Below are 23525 nucleotides of genomic sequence, written 5' to 3'. Positions count from 1 at the left end.
AGACAAGCAAGTGGGGACTCGAGTCAGTGCAGGGATATTAGAGATTTCTTGGAAGAAGTGATGGTGAAGTGGAGTGGGTGGGGAGATGTGTTCCATCAGTGAAAGCATAGGAAAAGACAGCATGGCTTTGGAGGAATCTAAAGACTTCTTGCTGAAGCAGAGTGGTAGGGAAGTGCAGAGAAAGTGGGAAAGACATGCTACAATCTAGTCATGCATGAAGGTCTCCTAAACAATATTAAACAATTTGGATTTAAGTGCAACAGGAATCCATGATTAGTTTTGTATTTTTAAAGAATTGACCTGGTCCGAGTTTGGAGAAGTGACTTATTTTCCCTTTCATTCCTGATTGCAAGCAATCTATTAAAGTCTGTCGATTTCTTATTGTCTAATTTGTTCTTTCACCTCTGTTCCATCACGACTTTAGCCCCAGTCCTTCTTATCTTGTGCTTAGATTAAGAGCCGTCTAACCAATCACAGTACCAACTACAGTACCCAGACTTTCTACCTCCCATGTGCACTGCACACAATGACGAAACCAACAGTACTAAAATGTCATCCATCTTGCCGCTTACGACCATATCTATACTTACATTTCTCAAAACCACTCTCTGAGGCCGGCCAGCTTCCTCAAAAATCCTCCCAAAGGCAGTTTACATTCTTTCCTTACCCCGCCAACGTTAACATTACTCGCCTCTGCATGGGCAAACGTACTCCCCAAGCGTCCTCTCTGCAGGTCTAAATCCTTTCCACCCGCCAAGCACCAGCTCGTCCTCCCCTCCTTTGATCTCGTCTCAGCCAGTACAGGCCGTCGCAAACCTCTCTACCTTGTATTAATTCGAGTTGTTTCCTTGGTCAGAAAAGGCAGCACCCCCCCGCCCCCCGCCCCCGCCTCCCCGCCTTAGTCTCCTACAGGCCTCACCCGGCCAGGCCAGGTACTTCGTAAGCTCACAACAGGCACTGATAAACTTTGACTGAACCCAATGCGGCGGGGACGGGAGGGCGCGGTGGGGACAGCAGGGGCTGCAATCGGAAGCGTCGGGCGCGACACAAAAGAGGCTCGGACCAAAAGGCCGATGCCAGGGCTGCGGAGCGAGGCCGGGGCGCCGGGACTACTAACAGGTAGCCGAAGGACGTCCACGGCCTGCCGCGACGGTTGGGGGCATGGCCACGCCAATCTCGCGGGAGCGGCGGTTGGGCGGGCCGTTGTCCCGCGGGCGGGGCGAGTTGCTAAGGAAATGACCGCCCGCCGCGCAGCGCGGCGGCGGCCGGGCGGGGTCTACAGCAGCGCTGTTTCCGCTTCCGCTCTCTAGCTGCTCCCGTCCCGTTACCGCCTCCCGGCTGGCCTCGCGCCTTTCACCGGCACCTGGTGTCCGCCGCGCCCGCTCCTGCCACGCGCGCACCCGGGGCCCCGGCTCCGGCGCCGGCACGGGTCGCGCCTCCACTCGCCTGCCCCTGAGGCCGCCGGCCCGCTATCGCCATGGGTGCCTACCTCTCCCAGCCCAACACGGTCAAGTGCTCCGGGGACGGGGCCGGCGCCGCACGCCTGCCGCTGCCCTACGGCTTCTCCGCCATGCAGGGCTGGCGCGTCTCCATGGAGGTGAGGCGGGTGGGGCCCGCAGGCTGCCCGCAGCAGGGCGGGAACCCAACGGGGACAGGGAACGGGGGAATGGGGGCCTCCCCGGGAGGAGTCCGCGGCCAGGTCCTCGGGCGGGAGCGGCCATGTGGGGGGCGGCAGCGAGCGCGGGGCTGGTGCCGAAAGGGAACGGCGGGGGTTCGGGGACCGGGTGCCGGTGGCTGGCTTGGCGAGGGCCCGGCCATGTGGGGAGAGGCACTTTCCACTCACTGACCGCCGTCTCCCGGTGCTGCGCGCCGTCCTCTCGTGCCAACCTAGCCGCCTGGGCTTGTAATTGGGGTGAGGTTTAGTGTGGGAGTCAAGGAGAAGAGGTACTATTTAATTCATTTATTTTTTCAAGGAAGAGACGAACAGATGTGAATGACTTTTTTTTTTTAAGTTTAGTTGAAATATTTGTTGTGGGAGGCCTCTTGAGGGTAGGATTGACAGTGACAGGAAATTCGGGCAAATAATTCTCTTTCACATTCTTACTCCCTAGTTGTTGTCGTCTGGCCCTGGGCACCGCATGTTAACTTCAGAGGCTTAACTTGACTTCCAAGAGTTGTCACTTGTTAGTGCTCTCATTTTAAGGCCTTTTACGACCTTTTGGGAAACTTGAACTGTGTCAGTCACTATAATTTCTTGTTTGTTGCGTTTTGTACTTTTTTTCCCCTCTGGGGATTTCTCTAAAACTTCTTCAGTAATAGTCATCTGCCTGTGCTTTTATATAGTTTCCTTGATTTTCAGTCATTTCATAATTTTTTATTGTTGCTACGACCTACAGGGAAGTATGTGATTTTCTTTTCTAGAATATTTCTCGTTGGACAAAAAGGGCAAAAAAACAAAAACAAAACCCACGTCTGGATAAAAAGGAGTAGCACTGGGCAAAATGGATGTGAAACTACAAAAGAGAACGTCAGGGAAAACCGTGGTAGGAAGGAAAGGAAGAAGTACTGTGTAAGATGTGTCTTTGTGAAGAGGGTTGTGAGGTGTAGGCAAGTGGGGCCAGGGAAATGTTCTAATTGTGTCTGAGATTGAGGGTTGATCCACTTACTAGGTGGGCTCCAGGTAACTGCTGAATATTCTCTCCCTTGGGAAATGTTCTCAAATCCCTCGCTCCTCCCTGTGGTTAGCTCTGGAATGACAGTATACACTTAAACGTTTGTTCTCAGACATTTTAAACCCACAATAGTCTTTCATTACGGTTCTATCATTGGGTATAGAATTTCAAGAATGGAAAGGATCCTGTACATCTCATCTAATGTGGCTGCCACATTTTACAGTGTGGAAACTGAGGCCCTGAAAGGTTACAACTAGTGCCTTGGTGGAAAGAATCTATAGGAGCAAATTGCTCAAGACACTTACTAGGTGCTGTCATCATCTGCGTCAAACTGAAATACAGCATTCGTTTTGCATGACGGTACACAGCGTGAGCTTACTGGGTGCTTGATAAATGTAATTGTCTGACTGTTAGAAATATCTTGAGAAGGAAAGCCTTAAAGTAAGGCTGACGTTTGGGTTAGATAGTCTTTGGAGGTTTCACTTCTGTGGCATTTTCTGTTAATGTAAGATTTGAGGTTTATAATCTCATCTCACAGTAAGGTTTTTCCTTTGTATTTTTCATTCATATTTTCCCTCTCCCTCTGTTCCTTTTTTTTTTTTTTTTTTTGGACACTCTTTAGTTTTCTTTATGAGTTGAGTTGCTTGGATATTCAGTTTTCCAAGTCGTTTGCCCAGTGATCTTGTGCTATTGGCTGCTTCTCAGCAAGGCATTTCCTTTATTTTAGTTACTCCATTGGTAATAACAACATGACTTTTTTCCATCAGGGGCTGTTCGGTATGTAGAGACCTTGCTAGAATGTTTTTTAGATCCTAACCTAATTTCCCTCCTTAGAGATAATAACTACTTAAGGTGTTGAGATCTTTGTATTGTACTGTTTCTGGTTTCTAAATTACCCTTGTTTGAAAGGTTGAATATACTTACTCAAATCTTTAAGTACTGTTTGGGATCCTGGTCTGCTTCATTGATGCTTTTCCTTCTGGTTCTTTTTCCTCTCTGTTCAAAGTATAACAGTTTTGTTGCAACTGCAATAAAATAACTTCTAGCCTCTTGAGTGAATCTTTTTTTTTTTTTTTTTTTTAATTCCAGAAGGTATACTTTTGTTCCTCATAACCTTTAGGGCTTAATTCCGCCCATTAATAAAGTGTATTTACCTTATTTACTTGGCCCTAATGATTCAGTTGAGATACGTTTATTATACCAATACACCTTACAAGGGTTGTAAAAATCCTGACTGGTACATAGATTCCAGACTTAGAGAATGCTATACTCCCTTTTCTCTTCAGACAAGGATGGCAGCCATCAGTGGTTTACATTTCATACTTTCTGCCTCTCTCAAGCCCCCTTTGCTGTGGAACCGTGGTAGTTTTTTTTGTTTTTTTTTTTTTTTAAGATTTATTTATTTCTCCCTCCCTCCTCATTCTGTGTCTGCTTGTTTTTTCTCTAGGCAGCACCAAGAACCAATCTTGGGAACTTCTGCAGTGGGAGAGAGGTGCTCAATCTCTTGCACCACCTCAGCTCCCTCATTTTCTGCATCTCTTATTGTCTCTCCTCTGTGTCTCTTTTTGTTGCATCATCATGCTGCTCCAGCTCTCTGCTTGGGCCAGCTTTTCTTCACCAGGAGGCCCTGGGAATCCAACTCTGGACCTCCTATATGGTAGACGGCAGCTGATCCCTTGAGCTACATCTGCTTCCCTGGAACAAGGATGTTTTGAAGAGAGGTAGCCAAAATGCTTCCACTTGTCAATTTCTGCACAAAAGCCACTTGGGATTTTGATAAAGATTATATTGAATTTGTAGATCAATTTGGAGGGTATTGCTATATTAACTCATCTTATTCATGAACATAGACTGTCTATTTACTTGTTTGACTGTTTGTTTATTTTAGGAGATACCAGAGATTGAACCCAGGACCTTGTACATGGGAAATAGGCACTCAGCCACTGAGCTACATCTGCTCCCCAATGAGAGTTGGTGTTTTCATTTGTTCACTTTGTTTTTAGGAGGTATTGGGGATTGAAACCAAGACCTCATATGTGGGAAGCAGGCACTCAACCACTTGAACTACATCTGTTCTCCTTTCTATTTATTTCAACAATGTTTTCTAGTTTTCAGAATACAAGTTTTGAACTTTTTTTGGGGGGGGGGTAGGCCAATAATTTATTCAGATAGGGAAGAGAAATGGGGGAAAATAACAGATCAGGGGTCCCAGGTAGAGAGGAAGGGTGTGAAAAGTGATAAAGAGGGCTGAGTTACAGACTACAGTTCCCCATTATAGGTTATAAATGCCCAAGTTTTACTTGTGTGGCCACATGGCAGAGGAAACACAACGAGAGTGGTGCACAGAGGGCAGGAATGGGTCTACAGGTGAGAGAGCACACGAGAGAGAGCTGAACTTGTTTTGATAAATTTATTCATAAGTGTTTTATTCTTTTAAATGCTATTATAAATGGAATTGTTAATTTCATTTTTGGATTGTTGGTAGAAGTACAGTTGACTTGTACATTGATCTTGTGTCCTGCTACCATGCTGAACTTGTTTATTCTACCAATTTTTTAGTGGATTCTTGGCACTATACATATATATATGTGTGTATGTGTGTATATATATTATGTAAGATCATGTCATCTGCAAAAAGAGATAATTTTAATTCTTCCTTTACAAGGAACGGAAAGTTTTTTTCTTTTTCTTTCCTAATTACCCTGGTCAGAACCTCCAGTGCACTGTTAAATAGCAGTAGTGAAAATGCCATCTCTGTCTTGTCTTCTTGAACGCAATGGAAAGCTTTCAGCCTTTCATCGTTAGGTATGATGTTAGTGTGGGTTTTTCACTGATGCAGTCAATCAGGTTGAGGAAGTTCCTTTCTATTCCTAGGTTGTTGAGTGTTTCACTCAGGAAAGGCTGTTTGGATTTTGCCAATTTTTTTTTTTTTTTAAATTTATTGAGGTGATCATATGTTTTTTGTTCTTTGTTCTATTGATAGGATGTACTGCAATAATTGATTTTTGGATGTTAAACCTATTTTGCATCCCTGGGAGAAATCCCATTGGTCATGGTTTATAACCCTTTTTATATATTGTTGTATTTGCTTTGCTAGTATTTTGTTTGAGATTTTGTGTGTGTGTGTCTATATTCATTAGAGGTGTTAATCTGTAGTTTTCTTGTGAAGTACTTGGTTTTTGTTTTGTTTGGGTATTTGTGGGTGGTGGTTTTTTTTTTTTTTAATATTTATTATTATTATTTTTAAATTACATTAAAAAAAATATATGAGGTCCCATTCAACCCCACCGCCCCCTTTTTTTTTTTTTTTTTATGTCGTCATTGTTTGTCCTTTGTTTTTCATGGTACCAGGGCTGGGGATTGAACCTGGGACCTTGTAAATGGAAAGCTGGTGCTCAACCACTGAGCTACGTTGGCTCCCTTCAGTTGGTTTTTTCATTTGTTTTGCTTGTTGTTTGTTAGTTTTTGTAATTTTTTAAGGAGTACTGGGAGCTGAACCTGGGACCTCCCATGTGGGAAGTAGGCACTCAATCACTTGAACCACATTCACTCCTGGGATTTGGTTTTGAGATCATAGAATGAGTAGGGAAGTGTTCTCCTAGTTTTTGGAAGAGTTTATGAAGAATTGATATTCTTTAAATGTTTGGTAGACTTTGTCAATGAGGCCATCTGGGCCTGGGCTTTTCTTTGTGGGAAGTTTTTAAATTACTAATTCAATCTCTTCTTGCAGGTCACCATTTAAGAAAAACTTACATATTAAAGATTTATTTTAAAATTTATTTTTTTAAAGATAAAGCTATATAAAAAGACATACTATGTCTTTGTTAAATGAGTCTACAATAAGGAGTTCTCAAAGAATTTGAGATGTGCTGAAAGTTTTAGATCTAATCAACAAATAAGTGGCATCTACCTGAAAGTGTTGTAGGTGCTACAGAAAAAAAGTTGACTGAAATGTGTTAATTTTGCTTTATAGTCACTCACTGTACCAGAGAATACATAAATTCCCAGTATGAGCCTTTTCTATGCAAAGGGTACAGTGAGAACTGCAGGTCTGTCTGTCATCTACTATAATGATGGCATTATTAAATATCCCACACGCCCTTTAAAGGGAAAGAAATAGAATTCTGTTGGCCAAAAGGCCTTTTAAAAATTTTTTCAGTGGGATTGGGGGATATGTTCGGACTGGGTAAGGCTTATAGATATAAAGCAAAGGATGATAGGTATGGGGTGTAAATAAATAGTAAGTGCTCTTGAGAGCATTGATTCTAGGTTCAGTCTTGTTTGTATTTTTTATGATTGATTAAATGGAGTTGGGGTGGCTGCCATGTGTGGTAAAAATCCCCCAAATTATGTCAGACTTCTGGAAAATGAAATAATCCAGTATCAGGAAGATCCTTGAGAATGTGAGTGACCAGAAATGAATTAGGCTATGTGGACAACAGCTAGCTAGTGAATACAGATCCAGTGGTTTTCTAGAGGGTCAGAGAGTCTTTTCTCAGATGACGTGTGTTATTCTAGGAGTCATCTCTGCTGGACGGACCATCTCAGTAGTTTTGTGCTATGATACATCTCTGGATTTAGGGTAGGACACGAAGGAGGATGTATCCTTAAGGTAGCTGCGAACTCATTGTGGTAAGCAAACATGGAGGTCCTGCTGTATTGAAGAATATAGTAGTGTTAGGCCCCAGAGCTGTGAAGTACAATCTGGTTTTGTGGCTAAGAGCCCCCCACTGCCACCCCCCATAGAATGTCAGACAGTGTCACAAGGTAGCATATCCTAAAAGTGCCAAGTTATTAGTATAGAGGCAGTAAAGACTAAAAGGAGTTTAGATGACAGAACGATCATAGAGTATTGGTATGGTGAAGAAAAGTCTTTTGGAGATGGTGAGACTTAGCTAGACCTTAAGGAAAGAGTATAACAGATAAATGGGAAGAAGGATTGTGTGTGTGTGTGTGTGTGTGTGTGTGTCTCTGTGTGTGTGGTATTCAAAGGACGAATATAAGAAAAGCTTCCAAGGTAGACATGCATACTACCTTTTGGGGAGGAGGGAATGTCAGCATCTGGAGCAGAGCAGTTTCTTTTGGGGAATGGTATGAGAGGATATTAGATTGTAGAGATGGAGAGGAGTGCTGATTGAGTGCCTTAGTTTTCAGTTAAGTGGTTTGGAATTAATCTTACATTCAGTGAGAGTACGTTGAAGGTTCTAGCAATAAAACGTTACATTGGGAGCAGAAGTGGCTCAGCTCAAGCGATTAGGTGCTTCCCTCCCACATGGGAGGCCTGGGGTTCTGTTCCTGATGCTTCCTAAAAAGAAGAGCAGACAGCGAATGCAAAACAATGGGGGAGGGGGGAATAAGTAAAAATAAATAAATCTTTAAAAAAAAACCCCAAAAATCCCCGTTACATTAGGAAGATTAATCTGGCAGCAGTAAATAGGCTGGATTTCAGGGGATAGAGAGTAGAGTCAGGACAGGAATTAAATTACTCATAACCCGTGTGGAGGGAAGGGGAGAAAAATAAATAAAAAGATCTTTAAAAAAAATATAAGAGCAAAGAATCCAGGAACAAGATGATGGAGGCTTACAAAGGTAGACTTAGCAGTAGAAGACAGCGGGAAAGTCAAGGGTGTTGCCTGGGAGAATTAAAAATTCCATTGACAGCTCTGGTTTTGGAAGAGTGTTGAGTTCCTGTTTACATATGTTAAACTTGAGGTGGAGAAGGGGCATCCTATAGAAACAGGCAGTTGGAGATGTAGAACTGTAATTCTTCATCCAACCCAAGAGAAGTTTCAAGAAAGCTGCCATGGTTTACACTATCTAATCCTATACAATGGTTGAGAAGAATGAAGCCTGTAAATTGGCTCACTGGCTTGCTAGTAAGATTATTGCCTTTTCTATTAAGTAGGTCTTGAAGGAGAAGCAATTGAGATTAGGAGTTTAAGAGGAAGTGTTAATCAAGGAGAAGAGAAATATTGCTTTTGTGGTAGAAGTAAAGTTATGGAAAACTACTGAGGTAGAACAGGGAAGATGAAATAGTTCAAGACTTATTACTAGCAATAATTAGTGGTCCTGGTTTGGGAGTAAAGAAAGCAGTTGTAGGGTTATACAGGATTGGATGAGTTTTTCCAGATTGCTGAAAGACAGTGTTGAAATACTTAGGTGTGGCTCAGAAAGGGTCAGAGAAAGAAAGGCAAGGGTGAAGGTAAGGGAGGTTATGATCGAGGATGGAAGTTGAAGTTCTTGGAGTAGGTGGAGCACTTCCAAGTGATAAAGATACAAAGCCTTACCCAGAAGTGGAAGAGAAAATTGGCCACGTGGGAACTGAGACCTCAAGATGGACGTTCCCCTTTCAGAAAAAGGATAGAGAAAAAAACTGTGAACCAGGTGCAAGATTCAGAGCTGAATATATTTTTATTAAGTAAATTCCGGTTTCCAAAGAGCTTTTACCTATTTTGCATCATCCCCACAAGAGTCCTGTGATGATGTAGGGTAAGGTAGATATTATTCCATAGTATAGAGGCTAAAACTGAGGTGCACCAAGAGGGAGCTGGCCGAGAGCACACAGTCTATGGTAGAATGATGACGCAAAGCCAGTTCATAGGTTGTTTTTTTTTAATGAGAATTATTTGTCCTATAAGTTTTTTAAAATTATTTTATGTATTTATTCCCTGCCCCGCCTCCCAGTTGTCTGCTTTCTGTGTCCATTCACTGTGTGTTCTTCTGTGTCCACTTGTATTCTTGTCACCGGCATGGGGAATCTGTCTCTTTTTGTTGTGTCATCTTCCTGCATCAGCTTACTGTGTGTGCAGCGCCACTCCTGGGCAGGCTGCACTTTTTTTGTGCTGGGTGGCTTTCCTTATGGTGTGCACTCCTTGCGTGTGGCGCTCCCCTATATGGGGGACACCCCTGTGTGGCACGGCACTCCTTGCACGCATCAGCACTGCACATGGGCCAGCTCATCACAGGGGTCAGGAGGCCCCGGGTTTGAACCCTGGACCTCCCATGTGGTAGGCGGATAGTCTATCTGTTGAGTCAAATCTGCTTCCCCATAGGTTTGTTTTGTTGTTATTGTTCAAAATGGAGAAATTTGGCATATTGTACAAAACTAAAAATTTTTGAAAAGTAGAAAATAATTATTACCCAAATTTCATTCTCCACTACAAAGTTTGATCTATGATCTTCTAGGTTTCTAGCATATAGAAAGATATTTATATCTATATCTATGTTTGTTTTTTATCACTTGATATATTGTGAACTCATTTCCAGGCTAACACACATTGATCGTTTCTTAACAGCTGCATGTTTCTGTTGGAGGGATGTACCATTTATATTCAAATCTATTTATAGAAATTTAGATGCTTACAAATTTCTAAATTATAAATAATGTTGTAATGAAAATCACTGTACATATCTATGTACCCTTATCTAATTACTTCTATGAAGTAAACTTTTAGAAGTAGAATTACTAGCTCAAAGGGCATGCACATTTGAAATTTGGATGCCTATTACCAAATAGCCCTCCAGGAGAGCTGTACTAATTTATATTCCTGTCAATCAGGGTACAAGAATTCAATTTTACCTTCACTTTTATTATCACTGGATATTAGTCATCTTTTTCCATTCTAATTTCACACAAAAGGATATTTCTTTGTTTTCATGTTCATTTTTTTACTAATGAGGTTAAGTATTTTTTCATATGTTCACCAGGGCTAGATCTTCTGCTTAAAAATCGTATGCTGCTGTGAAGGACAGATGAGGAGGTTGAAAAATGGTTTGAATAGAGAGTGAAGAATAAAAAGTGCCAGTACACCTGTGATCTAGATGTGACATTGCAGGAAAGAGAAAAAGCAGTTGATGATCTTATCCTCTCCTTCCAAAAAAAGTGAATATTTGGACTAGTTTCTCAAGTTTAGTAATATGTAGTCTTTTTGAGGTACCAGGGGCTACAGATTGAAACCCAGGATCTCTTATATGGGAAGCTCAACCACTAATCCATGTCAGCTTCCCTGAGTTGGTTTTTTTGTTTGTTTTGCTTGTTGTTTGTTTTTGTTTTTTAGGAGGCACCGGTAAGTGAACCCAGGTCCTCTCATGTGGAAGGTGGGCACTCAACTGCTTGAGCCACATCTGCTCCAATATATAGTCTTTTAAAAGCATTTAGTTTACTTTAGAAAGAAGTATATATTCCCGTGGTTCAATCTCTATCCCGTCTGTCTTCCTCCTTCATTCTCTTCCATAGTTACCTGCTTTGATCAGTTCCCTTTGTATCCTTGTAGTATTACAGTATGAAAAGACAAATAGCTAGCCTTATGGACCCACTTCTAACACAAATGGCAACTTACTGTATACATCATATCTGCTCTTTGCTTTCTTTATGTCACAAATTACTTTGGAGAGTATTTGCATGGGTTTTTCTTTTTCTTTTTTTAATGGAAAGCAATACTTGTGAAACTCCAATATTCACTAAAATGACATGAATAAACATTGGATGGGGCATAAATTCCATACCATCAAACCACACTATATAATTGACAAAATAAAATTGACATTAATGTGACCCAGTTGTTTTGCTGAAACTAAATCAAGCCTGAAAGAAAAAAAATTTTTAAATAAAAATAAAAAATAAACCAAGCCTGACTCCAGTGATTACTGCTGAGGCCGAGGTCCTTAGGAGGTTTGCCTTCCTCTGCTGCGCTGTGTCCACTCCTAGTCACTTCTCCACTGCTTTTCTGTAACCCAGCCCTATCCTCCTTACTTTGTTTACTTTTTCTTTTATCTGTAGCACTTACCATCTTCTAACATTCTGTATGATTTACCTATTTATTGCATTTATTGTCTGTATCCCTCACTAGGATGGAAGCCTTTTATGAAATGCGAGTCTTTATTTTGTTCGCTGATATACATGAGGCACTCAGAATACATGCTGGCATTTAATGGTATTCACATTTATGATAAGTGAATGAATTCTTCAAGGCCTTAAAGTTTGAGAAGGCACTGAAGCCAGGCAGACTCAGTGAAATAAGTCCCAGCCTCATTTAGAGGGAGGAGAGTGGTGGGAAGAGGGGCATGGGGACCTTTGGGCTGTGACACTCTCTGGATCCTGGGAATGAGGCTGAGAGGCAGTTGGGGATGACCCTAGATAGGCCATTAAGGACCAGCTGCATAACCCCTTAGATTCTAGGGCACTTCCTCTTAGAGGCAATCAGAGGGAAATACAAGACCTGCCCTCTTTTCGATGCTTTTTTTCCCTACCTTAAAATCACTGTTTTATTTTCTAGACTTGTGTAACTAATGTATAGTGTGATTTTAGTGACAACATTATGATTTTCTCATTGTTAATATAATTAGAAATTTTTACATGCTAATGCCTGGAAGAGGAGGGAGAACAAGGTAGGAAATAAACTTACCGGAGGATAATTAACCAGAATAAATACCTGATTATATCTTCTGTTGTTTGTTTGTTGAGAGTATCTGAAGGAAGGGTGGGGTATAATCCAAGGTAGGACAGAGTGAGCTGTGATATACTTTTTTACCAGGTCTGATAGTCTCTGTTGACTTTTGGCTCAGCTTGGAGCATTAGTGTAGGGTGGCAGAATTTTGTTATTAGTAGACTTTGACCATGCCCAGCCTTCTATCCAAATTGGTGTGGCAGGACCATTGCAAGCTTCTCTTCTGGTGTACAATGCTGCTAGAGTTGAGTGATATCTCAGGGATAGGAGGTAGGGGCTGATTATATGGGGTCTTGTAAATTTCATTTACCAAGTACTAAACACAGTGTAGCTTAATAGGATTACTTGTTGGGAAGATATTTGTAACAATATCCTCTTCATAGCCCAAAGGTTAACTTCTTGAGTTAAGCTTTGAGAGAAGAGAGGAAGAATTTATTTAGATTAGGGGCTCTTAGCCTTTTTTGTTGCATGGACCCCTTTGCTAGTCAGGTGAAAACCATGGACCCCTCACTAAGTCTACACTATACTACATATTATTTAATAAATATACCCGTACCAGTACATCCCCACAAGAATAATATTGTTTTGAATTTCAGTTCAAGTTCACAGACTCTTTGTTAAGAACCCCTGGTTTAGAAGGTGCCTTTTTGTTGTTGTTGTTGTTGTTTTAGTATACAAGTTTCTAGTCCTTTTATTTAGACTATTTTAGGGTTCTTCTAGAAACTTATCAGATTGGTAAGGCGAACACTCACCTCATTGTCCAGGTGATGAAAATGAGGGCCTAAATGGAACAGAAGCCCAGGCTTCATTTCTCATTCCTGCATTCTCTCCTAAATGTTGTTTGGTTGGTTGGGGAAAAAATTCTGAAAATAGAAAAAATGAGGGGAAAAAAATCAGCAACAGCCCACAGAATCAATATAAAGAAGAATGGGTAAGACTCCCTCAAACTTAAAGGCAGAGCAATGTGACTGATGGTTGGTTCTGGAAATGGCATTGAGAATCAAGGAACAAAAAGATTAAACAACACAAAGTAGTGTGAGTCTCCATCTGTCAACCTGTTTATCTCCCAATTGCCATCCTTGTAGCCTATTTGTATTTAGTTTTGTTCCTCACTTAGGAGATTGAGGGGATGGGACAAAGGGGACCATGGTTACATCACTAGAAAAGATCGTTGAAGAAAGATTGGGGAATGGAGGCTCCTGAGAGTATGGCTGAAGAGATCTTTAAGAAGGATAACATTTCTGTTTTACCTGGAAAATATTTCTTAGGCCCTCAGGTCCCTTTTTGCTACCTTTCCTAACATTTTCTTCCTAGAAGTTCACTGAATCATAGATTGGGGTCTGGAAGTGACCTTAAAAATCCTTTATTTTGGTTCTCCCTATAGTTCCCACAAATCCAGAAGGGTCAGGTCTCCTAGGCTAAGGCTGCTAGACTACAGAGGTAGTTACCTGAGTCTCCTCTCTCTCCTTTCCTTTCTCCCTTCCCCCCTCCCATTTCTTTCCCTCTTCCTCCCTCCCTTCCTTCCTTACTCCCTTCTTTTCTTATTTTATCTTCTTGTCTTCCTTCTTATTTCCAGGCCATATAGGTCAGCCAGGGAAGGGTTAGTGAGATTATGGTTTGAAGGCGATTTTATGACTAGAGGTATACAAGAAAGGAATCCCCTTTGACCTTGAGAAATGCTGATTCTCCTCTTCTTTTCCTAGGATGCTCACAACTGTATTCCTGAGCTGGACAGTGAGACAGCCATGTTTTCTGTCTACGATGGTCATGGAGGTAACTTGAACACACCATATTGGTACCATATTGGCAACTTCTGGGATCCCAGTTCCTGACTTGTCAGGGCAAGAACAGGTCCTTAGGGTTTTCCTTTCTAGGGTCTGGTCCTCTGATATAATTTCCTGCCTGGTGCTATTTTCCCCTATTCTGCTGTTCCTCCTTCCCAATAGAATATTGCGTTGGTTCTCATCAGTCCTTGTTTTAGTCCAAGAAACCTGTTTCCTACATTAGCATTGGTCTTTTTTTTTTTTTTTTTTTACTGAGAAATAAGTATACAGGTGACAGAAGACAAGGGATATATTGATACAGCCCTGAGAGAGGTGATGTTGAAATTGATTTTCTGGGTTAGAACTTTCCAAACATTGTCCATTTGGGTTTCAGGTGTGCTAAGATAAGATAATGAGGTAAGATCATCCTTGGCATTCACACCAGTATGGCATATAAATCTTATATCACTTTCTGTGTACAAAGAAGCAGTGCTTTGGGTGACCTTACTTTCTTTTAGGGGAGGAAGTTGCCTTGTACTGTGCCAAATATCTTCCTGATATCATCAAAGATCAGAAGGCCTACAAGGAAGGCAAGCTACAGAAGGTCTGTCTTCTCACACTGTTCATTCTCCATTTCCTTAGGCATTCCCTTTTTTCTCAACCCTTCCTTCATGTTTCCTTTCTCTTTGTCCCCTAGCTTTTTTTCTTCTTTTTTTCCCTTTTTCTTTCTTTCTTTCCTTTTTTTTTTTGCGGTATTGGGGCTGGGGATTGAAGCCAGGACCTTGTGTGTGGGAAGCCAGCATTCAACCTCTAAGCTACATCAGCCCCTCCCAACAAGCTTTTTCTTACCACATTTCTTCCTAAAGAACTCTGTGCCTAAAATGAGCTTATTCTCATTTGGCCTATTTAGAGCTGCCTTATTATTCTCAGGTCTCTGAATTGCTTTATTTAGCTCTGAGATCCTGGTGTGGTGGATCCCAAGGGCAGATTTGCCTCCCATCCTTGTGTCCAGGATTGTACTTTGGCATTTCATTTGCCTCATCCTGTTCTTGTATGCTCAGGCTTTGGAAGATGCCTTCTTGGCTATTGATGCCAAACTGACCACTGAGGAAGTCATTAAGGAACTGGCACAGATTGCAGGGAGACCCACTGAAGATGAGGATGAAAAAGAAAAAGTAGCTGATGAAGACGATGGTAAGTGTGGCATCCCACCTGTTTGAGAAGGAATCGGCGTTACTGAGAACTGTTCTTTAATACATATAGTTTATATATCAATTCTGAGAGAGGTTGGCTCCTGAGTGGCGTGGGGAGGCCTTACGTTAGAGAAGCCTTTGGTGTTCTCCTGCACTCTATGTGATTATAAAAAGGAGGGAGGGCATTGACCTCTGTTGAGTGCCTGGTTTCAGAGTTGTCAGCATTTTTACCTATGTTATCTTTTGTCGTTGTGATGGGGTTCTTCCTGTTTTCTGCTAGTGTTTATGTGACCTTTTTTCCCAAGACTGGAGCAGTCATTAGCCCCCGCCACCAGACAGTAGGCCTGGGCTGTGGGCATAGACTAGCACTGTGGGCTTCCTGGGTCCTCAGCTAGAACAGGGTTTCTAACTTGTCCGATGGTAAATGAGAGGTGCCAGGGGAATTATAGTATGTGGTAGTATGTGGTGTTCCTTTGACTAAGAAGGGAGTGAAAGGAAAAGCCAAAGGAAAGTCTTCAGAGGCAGATGTTCTTGAAGAGAGGATGGCCTGGGGGATGTTCTTCTGAGACTTGAAAAGTGAGGGGAGCCTTAGAGGGGGGAGGTTGTGCTGATGTCGTGACTCCCGGCCGCAGGAGCTGTGGAGGTAGTGAGAGGGATTGATCCCATGAGGAGTCTGGCCTGGGGACCCTGATTTAGCCTCTTCCCTGCAGTGGACAATGAGGAGGCTGCACTGCTGCATGAAGAGGCTACCATGACTATTGAAGAGCTGCTGACACGCTACGGGCAGAACTGTCACAAGGGCCCTCCCCACAGCAAATCTGGAGCTGGGACAGGCGAGGAACCAGGGTCCCAGGGCCTCAATGGGGAGGCAGGACCTGAGGACCCATCTAGGGAAACTCCTTCAGAGGAAAATGGCCCCACAGCTAAGGCCCGCTCAGGCCTTTCCTCCAACTCGGAACGTGGGACTGAGGCAGGTCAAGTTGGTGAGCCTGGCACCCCCACTGGTGAGGCTGGGCCCTCCTGCTCTTCAGCCTCCGACAAGCTGCCTCGAGTTGCTAAGTCCAAGTTCTTTGAGGACAGTGAGGATGAGTCAGATGAGGCGGAGGAGGAAGAGGAAGACAGTGAGGTAAGGGCCTGTGGGGACAGGCAGATGCTGAAGTGGCAAAGAGGGCCTGTTTGGTGACCATCCCGTATCTTTCAGCTCCTTTTTTCTTCTCCTGTTTTGACATCATCCCCCAAGATCCTCTGTATTCTAAGCTTTAGCCTTCTTGAATTCATTATCTCCACTGTCACAGGTACCACTTGCCCTCTTACCTCTTCCTTTGTCACTATAACAAATAGATCTAGTTCTAGTCTTTCAGAGTCTGTCTCCTAGAGAGAGAATGAGAAGATAGTTGGTAATTTGGATATCTGGGTGTTTTCTTCTCTTTGGGCTACTTATTTTCTGGCCTCATTGCCTGAAAGGTGCTTTTGGTTGACAGCCCTGGCCTTCCCCAGGGTTTCCTTCTGGTGACTGCTGAGCCTAGTCAAGTTGGCATTTATACCCACCCTAACCCTCTCCCCTCCCCACTCCACCCCTAATTTCCCATTATGATCATATTGTATTTAGGGGGTCTGTGTTCAATCATGGCTGCTTAGTTCTGGGTATGAGTTGGGGGGAGGGGGGCAGAAGGTCATCCCAGTCTCAGCAGCCTGGCATTCTCCCTCTGGCAGGAATGCAGTGAGGAAGAGGATGGCTACAGCAGTGAGGAGGCAGAAAATGAGGAAGATGAGGATGACACTGAGGAGGCAGAAGAAGATGAAGAAGAGGAAGAGGAAGAAGAAGAAGAAGAAGAAGAAGACATGATGGTTCCTGGAATGGAAGGCAAAGAGGAGGTGTGTGGGGAAGGGGAGTAGTGAGTCTGGAAAAGACTTAGGAGGCAGGTGTAAATCCCCTGATTTTAGTTTTGGGACAGGGGAATCCCTTGATAACTTAGGGGTGACATCATGGCCACTGACTGGTGGGTTTATTTTGCAAGGTGAACTGGATAGTGAGTTTTTGGGATAGAATTACCCCCAAAAAAGATAGAGGGAGTGCACTGTTTTCTCTGTAAAGATGAAACCTGCACTTTTCCTTCTGTTGGTTAAAGCTCTCCTGGTGGTTTGGGTCAGAGGAAAAAGCATACATAGGGGCATGGTCCTAGGAGCATCAGGGAGGAATTCATGACCGAAGCTTCCATGACGTTCCCTTTTGTTCCTCTTAAGCCTGGCTCTGACAGTGGCACTACAGCAGTGGTGGCTCTGGTTCGAGGGAAGCAGTTGATTGTAGCCAATGCAGGAGACTCTCGCTGTGTGGTGTCTGAGGCTGGCAAAGCCTTAGATATGTCCTATGACCACAAACCAGAGGATGAAGTGGAGCTGGCACGCATCAAGAATGCTGGTGGCAAAGTCACCATGGATGGGCGAGTCAACGGGGGCCTCAACCTCTCCAGAGCCATCGGTAAGGGCCAGAAAGACTTCTGGGGTCTTGTTCTCTGTCCTAGGCTACCTGATAACAAACTTTAAATCTCCATAGCCTTTGTCACTTTCAAAATACTTTTCACAGCTACTACCTGTCCTTAAAGATCTCTTTGAACTAGGTAAGATAGTTATCATTATCCCTGTTACTTTTTGGGTAATGAAAAAGGTTAGTGACTTAAGTTTCAGTAACCTGATGACTGGGCTGAAACTAGAAAAGCTGGAACTCAGTACTTTATTCTACTAGATATGGTACTTTTTTATTTTAAAGAAGGGAAATGAATGGCAAGGCTCAATCTGCCTCAAACACAAGCCTGTGGGAAGGACCTAGACTACTCTAGTCAGTTAACCATTCCTTTACTCCAGGGGACCACTTCTATAAGAGGAACAAGAACTTGCCACCTGAGGAACAGATGATTTCTGCCCTTCCTGACATCAAGGTGCTGACTCTCACTGACGACCACGAATTCATGGTCATTGCCTGCGATGGCATCTGGTGAGCACTGGCGGAATGCCCTAAAGTTTTCTTTCTGCAGCATTACTTTTCTTCTAGAGCTCTGAGCACCTTTGGCTTTATCATCCCTCTTAATGGCTGCATTCAGCACCTTTCCTCGAGCTGATCTAGGATTAGAGCCTAGGCAGGCCCCTCTGTCCATCAAGACCACCAAACCCAAGGCAGAGCGAGGAGAATCTGTAGGTGTTTGCATTGGCCTGGGCCTCACCTCTGTCCCCACTCCTCTACTCTGCCTTGGTGTGATTCTCATTATTGTTTTTAACCCAGGAATGTGATGAGCAGCCAGGAAGTCATAGACTTTATTCAATCAAAGATTAGTCAGCGTGATGAAAATGGGGAGCTTCGGTTACTGTCATCCATCGTGGAGGAGGTGAGTCCCAGTGTAGATGGGAGAGGGTATCTGGTCCGCACTGCCAGTTTTCTCTTTTTGTCTGAGGTGAGACCGGGGCCTGGAGAAGCACTAATCACTGACAGGCACCAAACCCTGCTGTAAAGTGACATCTTCTCTCATTTCCCCATGGCTCAGCTTTATGCCTCATAGCATAAAATGATTGATTCCTGGTGCCTGTTCACCTCCTTTCCATCACCCAGCCCTCCTGTGGGGCTTTAGGCTCTGCCCAGGAAGATGTTCAAATTCCTTGGCTGAGCTACCGCTTCATCCCCTTTGCAGCTGCTAGATCAGTGCCTGGCACCTGACACTTCTGGGGATGGTACAGGATGTGACAACATGACCTGCATCATCATTTGCTTCAAGCCCCGAAACACAGCAGAGCTCCAGCCAGAGAGTAGCAAGCGGAAACTGGAGGAGGTGCTCGCCTCTGAGGGGCCTGAGAAAAATGACAACAGTGACAACAGCAAGAAGGCCAAGCGGGACTAGCCATCGTCCACACCTCTGCCCACCTAGACTGTTTTCTGAGCCCTCCGGACCTGAGACTGAGTTTTGTCTTTTTTTCCTTTAGCCTTAGCAGCGGGTATGATGCGTGCAGGGGGAGCTGGGTGGTCTCAGCCCATTCCAAAGAGGGCTCTCTTCCACACAGCAGCCTGGGAGCCTCTGCTGTCCTCCCCAGCCGCCTCCTTGCTCCTTTGGGCTCATCACCGGTTCTGTGCCTGTGCTGTTGTGTTGGAGGGAAGGACTGGTGGTTCGGTTTTTACTCTGTGAACACTTTATTTAAGGACATTCTTTTTTATCAGCGGCTCCACAACCCCTAGCCGCTTGCACCCGCTCTGTTGTACAACTTTCAGTCAACACTTTTTCAGACTAAAGGCCAAAACCTAATCGTGCCATTGGTGTCCTTTTTTTTTTTTTCGCTTCTGCGGTGCTGTCCCAGCCACCCAGGGTGCTGTGGCCCCTGACTTGGCGCCATCTGTGGCATCTGCCAAGCCTTGTTCGCGTGTGCGGCTGCGTGTGCCTGTGTGTTTGGGGAAGGGGCCCGGGCCCTGGCGTTGACGCGCTCTTCCTCACCGCCGCCCACCCCGCCGCCCGCCCCCGACTCTGGAGTAATAGCCCAGCTCCTCCAGGGAGGGTTCAAAACCGGCTTGGCGGCCCTGAGGCTGGGCCGGGGCTCCTGCCTCGCTCGCCGCCCAGTTTTCCTCTGGCCCCTGATTGGCCCGCGCGCTGTCTTTCGTCACAATCACTTCCTGGTCACGCTGTGGCGCCCTGGCCGCCTCAGCTTCCCGCGGACTACGCGTCCCGTGTGGCTCTGCGGCGGCGGAAGCGGAAGCCAGTACGGAGGTACCAGCTGGTCTCCGCAGGGGGGTAGGGGGCTCCATGAATGGAGGCGGCGGTGGTGGCGGGAGCGGCCTGAGCTGGGCAGCGGGGCCAGGGCCGGGGGCTGCCCGGGGCCGGCGCCGCTGCATGGGGGCGGCCCACGGGCCCTGAGAGGGGAGGCGGGCGGGCGAGCCGGGAGGGGCGGGGCCGGGCTGCCGCAGGCCGGAGGCGCGTCGGGCTGGAGCCGGTCACGATGCCCCGAAGGAAGCAAAGCCACCCGCAGCCTGTGAAATGTGAGGGGGTCAAAGGTCAGGGGTCAGGGGCCAGGAGGGGGGAGGAGCGGGGGCTGGGTCAGGTCAGGGTGGAGGGGGTTACTCCTGAGGGCTGGGGTGGGCGATTGGACTCCTAGCTCCCGACCGAGTGAGGGATCTGGAGAGGGTCAACGAGTACGGGAAGTAGGTCCACGAGGGCTGGTTCCCCGGGGACTGGGCAATGGACACGGCTTCTCAGCGAGAATCCACAAGCCCCCTCCCCTCTCCAGTGGACACTGAAGACTCTCTCGAGGAAGGACCTGGGGCCCTGGTGTTGGAGAGCGATTTGCTACTAGGCCAGGATCTGGAGTTTGAGGAAGAAGAGGAAGAGGAGGAAGGTGACGGTAACAGCGATCAGCTCATGGGCTTCGAGAGAGACTCTGAAGGTGCGTTTGGGGGACCTGGTTGAGGACTGGTCACAGCCCTTCAAGAGGTCGGGTAGAATTTAGTGCTAGTGAGCAAAACACTGTTTCCTGTCACAAATTAGGGCTGGTTTAGTTTAAACTGGCGCTAGATTTCTTCATTTGTCTAATGGTACAGTCAGCTCCATCACTTTGGGGAGGTTCTCCAGTCTACACAAGTCCGTATTTCAGTGAAGTTCTGGGGCCAGGCCCAGAGGGGCCTGTGGGGGCATTATGTGATGCAACTGGTTAAAAGTAGAATGCCCTGTAAAAACCTTGTTCCCATCTCTAGCCCACTTCTCACGTGTGTCTGCTTCTAAGAGGTTCAGGGAAGCAGCCTTTTCTTACGTCATTCTAGCTAGTATTTAAGTCAGTAATCTAACTCTTACCTGCAGCATAAGCTCCTTTTGTATTGATAGGTATAGTCTCTACCTCGAATGTTCCTTCCTTTCACATTCAACTCGTGTTAGCATCACCCTATCCTGATGGCTGCACTACCTACCCATTTATGAAGGATGTTTTCAGTCATTGAGGGAATCCATGTCAAAAAGGCTCCATCCTTTAAGCTTAGAAGTGGCATTACATGCATTACTTTCCTTGTTTCCACTTCCCTCTGAATTCTACCTCACTTTTGAAATAGAGTGTTAACCAGCTCCATATTAAAAGAGACCTTACTAATAGAAAGCTTAGGAAAAAGTCTTAGGTCTCCTGCCTCTTTTATTTTTATTTTCTTATCCCAAGAATCAATTAACTGCATCATTGATTCCTGTCAGTCTGAGGTCCACTGTGAGCCACAGATCTTTTTCCATTCAGTGGAACTAGGTATGGCTCAACCCTACTGTCACTAGGTTAATCCAGGCTCAGAGGTAGACAATTCATATTGAATTTTCCAGAGTGGACCCTAAGCAGAAACTAAAAGGGTGGTTGAAGGTTGGTTAGAGAAAATGGGTGGGGCCAAGCAAAGGCGGAAGCCACAAATGAGAAGGGGAGTATGGGCCCGGTTTTCCAGGGAGAATCTGCAAGCTAGTCCTACCCCATATTGACGTCCCTTCTCATGTCTGTCTCACCAGGAGACTCTCTGGGGGCCAGGCCTGGGCTTCCCTACGGGCTGAGCGACGACGAGTCTGGGGGCGGCCGGGCACTGAGTGCCGAGAGTGAAGTTGAGGAACCAGCCAGGGGTCCAGGGGAGGCCAGGGGTGAGAGGCCAGGCCCAGCCTGTCAGCTGTGTGGGGGGCCGACAGGTGAGGGGCCGTGTTGTGGGGCAGGAGGGCCGGGTGGGGGGCCCCCGCTGCCCCCACGGCTACTGTACTCATGCCGCCTCTGCGCCTTCGTGTCCCACTACTCGAGCCACCTGAAGCGGCACATGCAGACACACAGCGGGGAGAAGCCGTTCCGCTGTGGCCGCTGCCCCTACGCCTCAGCCCAGCTCGTCAACCTGACGCGGCATACCCGCACCCACACTGGCGAGAAGCCCTACCGCTGTCCCCACTGCCCCTTTGCCTGCAGCAGCCTGGGCAACCTGAGGCGGCATCAGCGCACCCATGCAGGGCCTCCCACTCCTCCCTGCCCGACCTGTGGCTTCCGCTGCTGTGCCCCACGACCAGCCCGGCCTCCCAGTCCCACAGAGCAGGAGGGGGCAGTGCCCCGGCGACCTGAAGGTAAAAATTCAGGGATCGGAGAACCTGGGAAGGGTGGGTGACCCTAGGGCTACTGGGACTCATAGCCCAGGTGTTCTTATCCCCACAGATGCTCTGCTCCTTCCAGATTTGAGCCTCCATGTGCCACCAGGTGGTGCCAGTTTCCTGCCAGACTGTGGGCAGCTGCGGGGTGAAGGGGAGGGTCTCTGTGGGACTGGATCAGAACCGCTGCCAGAGCTGCTCTTCCCTTGGACCTGCCGGGGCTGTGGACAAGAGCTGGAGGAGGGTGAGGGGAGTCGGCTGGGAGCTGCCATGTGTGGGCGCTGCATGCAAGGAGAGGCTGGAGGGGGTGCCAGCAGGGGGGCCCAGGGCCCCAGTGACAAAGGCTTTGCCTGTAGCCTCTGTCCCTTTGCCACTCACTATCCCAACCACCTGGCCCGGCACATGAAGACACACAGTGGGGAGAAGCCCTTCCGCTGTGCCCGCTGTCCCTACGCCTCTGCTCATCTGGATAACCTGAAACGTCACCAGCGCGTCCACACAGGAGAGAAGCCCTACAAATGTCCCCTCTGCCCTTATGCTTGTGGCAACCTGGCCAACCTCAAGCGTCATGGTCGTATTCATTCAGGTGACAAACCTTTCCGGTGTAGCCTTTGCAACTACAGCTGCAACCAGAGCATGAACCTCAAACGCCACATGCTGCGGCACACAGGCGAGAAGCCCTTCCGCTGTGCCACCTGCGCCTACACCACGGGCCACTGGGACAACTACAAGCGCCACCAGAAGGTGCACGGCCACGGTGGGGCAGGAGGGCCTGGCCTCTCTGCCTCCGAGGGCTGGATCCCACCTCATAGCCCACCTTCTTTGAGCTCTCGGGGTCCGGCAGCCCTGGGCACCGCTGGTAGCCGGGCTCTCCATACAGACTCGCCCTGAACTAGGTCCTTCTCCCTCAGGGCCCTGTGGATTAGCCCTGATCCTCCTGTATGTTTTATACAGACTGACCAGAAGCCACCTTCTCTTCCTTCCTCCCCCGCTGGCCAGGGGCTCCACACAGACTAATCTAGACACCATATGGACCAGCCCAAGCCCATGGGCAGGGGGCCCATACGGACCAGGGGCTCTGCCTTGACTGAAGCACTTCATGAGCTCAGTGAGAAGGGCCCTGTATTCGCCTCCACAGCTCCCAGGGGCTGTGGAGGGAATGGCTGGGGGACTGCCCAGCCTCCCACCTGTTTATTTAACTTATTTCAGTGCTTTATAATAAAGGAAACACTAACAAAGCCAAGTCTATGCTGAGTTGGCAATGGCAAGCACAGCTCGGCCTCTCCCCAGCACAGGATCCATGCTGTGAGGAGGGAAGCAGGGGCAGTGAGAGGGAACCAGA

General features: G+C 46.3%; 2 protein-coding genes across 3 annotated transcripts; both read left to right on the top strand.

The window, feature by feature from the left end:
• Positions 1-1313: 1313 nt before the first annotated feature.
• Positions 1314-19365, top strand: PPM1G (protein phosphatase, Mg2+/Mn2+ dependent 1G). Its single transcript, XM_004451429.4, has 10 exons — positions 1314-1597; positions 13822-13891; positions 14400-14485; positions 14943-15075; positions 15785-16200; positions 16788-16949; positions 17319-17553; positions 17937-18066; positions 18352-18454; positions 18755-19365. Exons 1-10 carry the CDS (start codon positions 1478-1480, stop codon positions 18959-18961), a joined length of 1662 nt encoding a protein of 553 aa, XP_004451486.1. The 5' UTR covers positions 1314-1477; the 3' UTR covers positions 18962-19365.
• A 563-nt stretch (positions 19366-19928) lies between these two features.
• ZNF513 (zinc finger protein 513) lies at positions 19929-23421 on the top strand. 2 transcript variants are annotated; one of them, XM_004451434.5, is made up of 4 exons: positions 19929-20085; positions 20334-20489; positions 21575-22162; positions 22251-23421. In XM_004451434.5, the coding sequence occupies exons 1-4, from the start codon at positions 20046-20048 to the stop codon at positions 23072-23074; spliced, it is 1608 nt and encodes a 535-aa protein (XP_004451491.1). In that variant the 5' UTR covers positions 19929-20045; the 3' UTR covers positions 23075-23421. The 2 variants fall into 2 exon arrangements, with proteins under 2 accessions (XP_004451491.1, XP_004451490.1); XM_004451433.5 differs by having other exon boundaries at positions 19969-20100.
• The last annotated feature ends 104 nt before the right edge of the window (positions 23422-23525 follow it).

The sequence above is a fragment of the Dasypus novemcinctus genome, chromosome 25 (assembly GCF_030445035.2).
Source record: "Dasypus novemcinctus isolate mDasNov1 chromosome 25, mDasNov1.1.hap2, whole genome shotgun sequence".
NCBI lineage: Eukaryota > Metazoa > Chordata > Mammalia > Cingulata > Dasypodidae > Dasypus > Dasypus novemcinctus.
This window is presented reverse-complemented; position numbering and strand designations above follow the sequence as displayed.

Excerpts from the sequence above, each read along its gene's own strand:
- PPM1G (XM_004451429.4), top strand. The coding sequence starts at position 1,478 with ATGGGTGCCTACCTCTCCCAGCCCAACACGGTCAAGTGCTCCGGGGAC. Across the intron at positions 16,201-16,787 it reads AGGAAGAGGAAGACAGTGAG|GAATGCAGTGAGGAAGAGGA; the intron begins GTAAGGGCCTGT and ends TCCCTCTGGCAG. Across the intron at positions 17,554-17,936 it reads CAACCTCTCCAGAGCCATCG|GGGACCACTTCTATAAGAGG; the intron begins GTAAGGGCCAGA and ends CCTTTACTCCAG.
- ZNF513 (XM_004451433.5), top strand. The coding sequence starts at position 20,046 with ATGCCCCGAAGGAAGCAAAGCCACCCGCAGCCTGTGAAATGTGAGGGG. Across the intron at positions 20,101-20,333 it reads GAAATGTGAGGGGGTCAAAG|TGGACACTGAAGACTCTCTC; the intron begins GTCAGGGGTCAG and ends TCCCCTCTCCAG. Across the intron at positions 20,490-21,574 it reads CTTCGAGAGAGACTCTGAAG|GAGACTCTCTGGGGGCCAGG; the intron begins GTGCGTTTGGGG and ends CTGTCTCACCAG.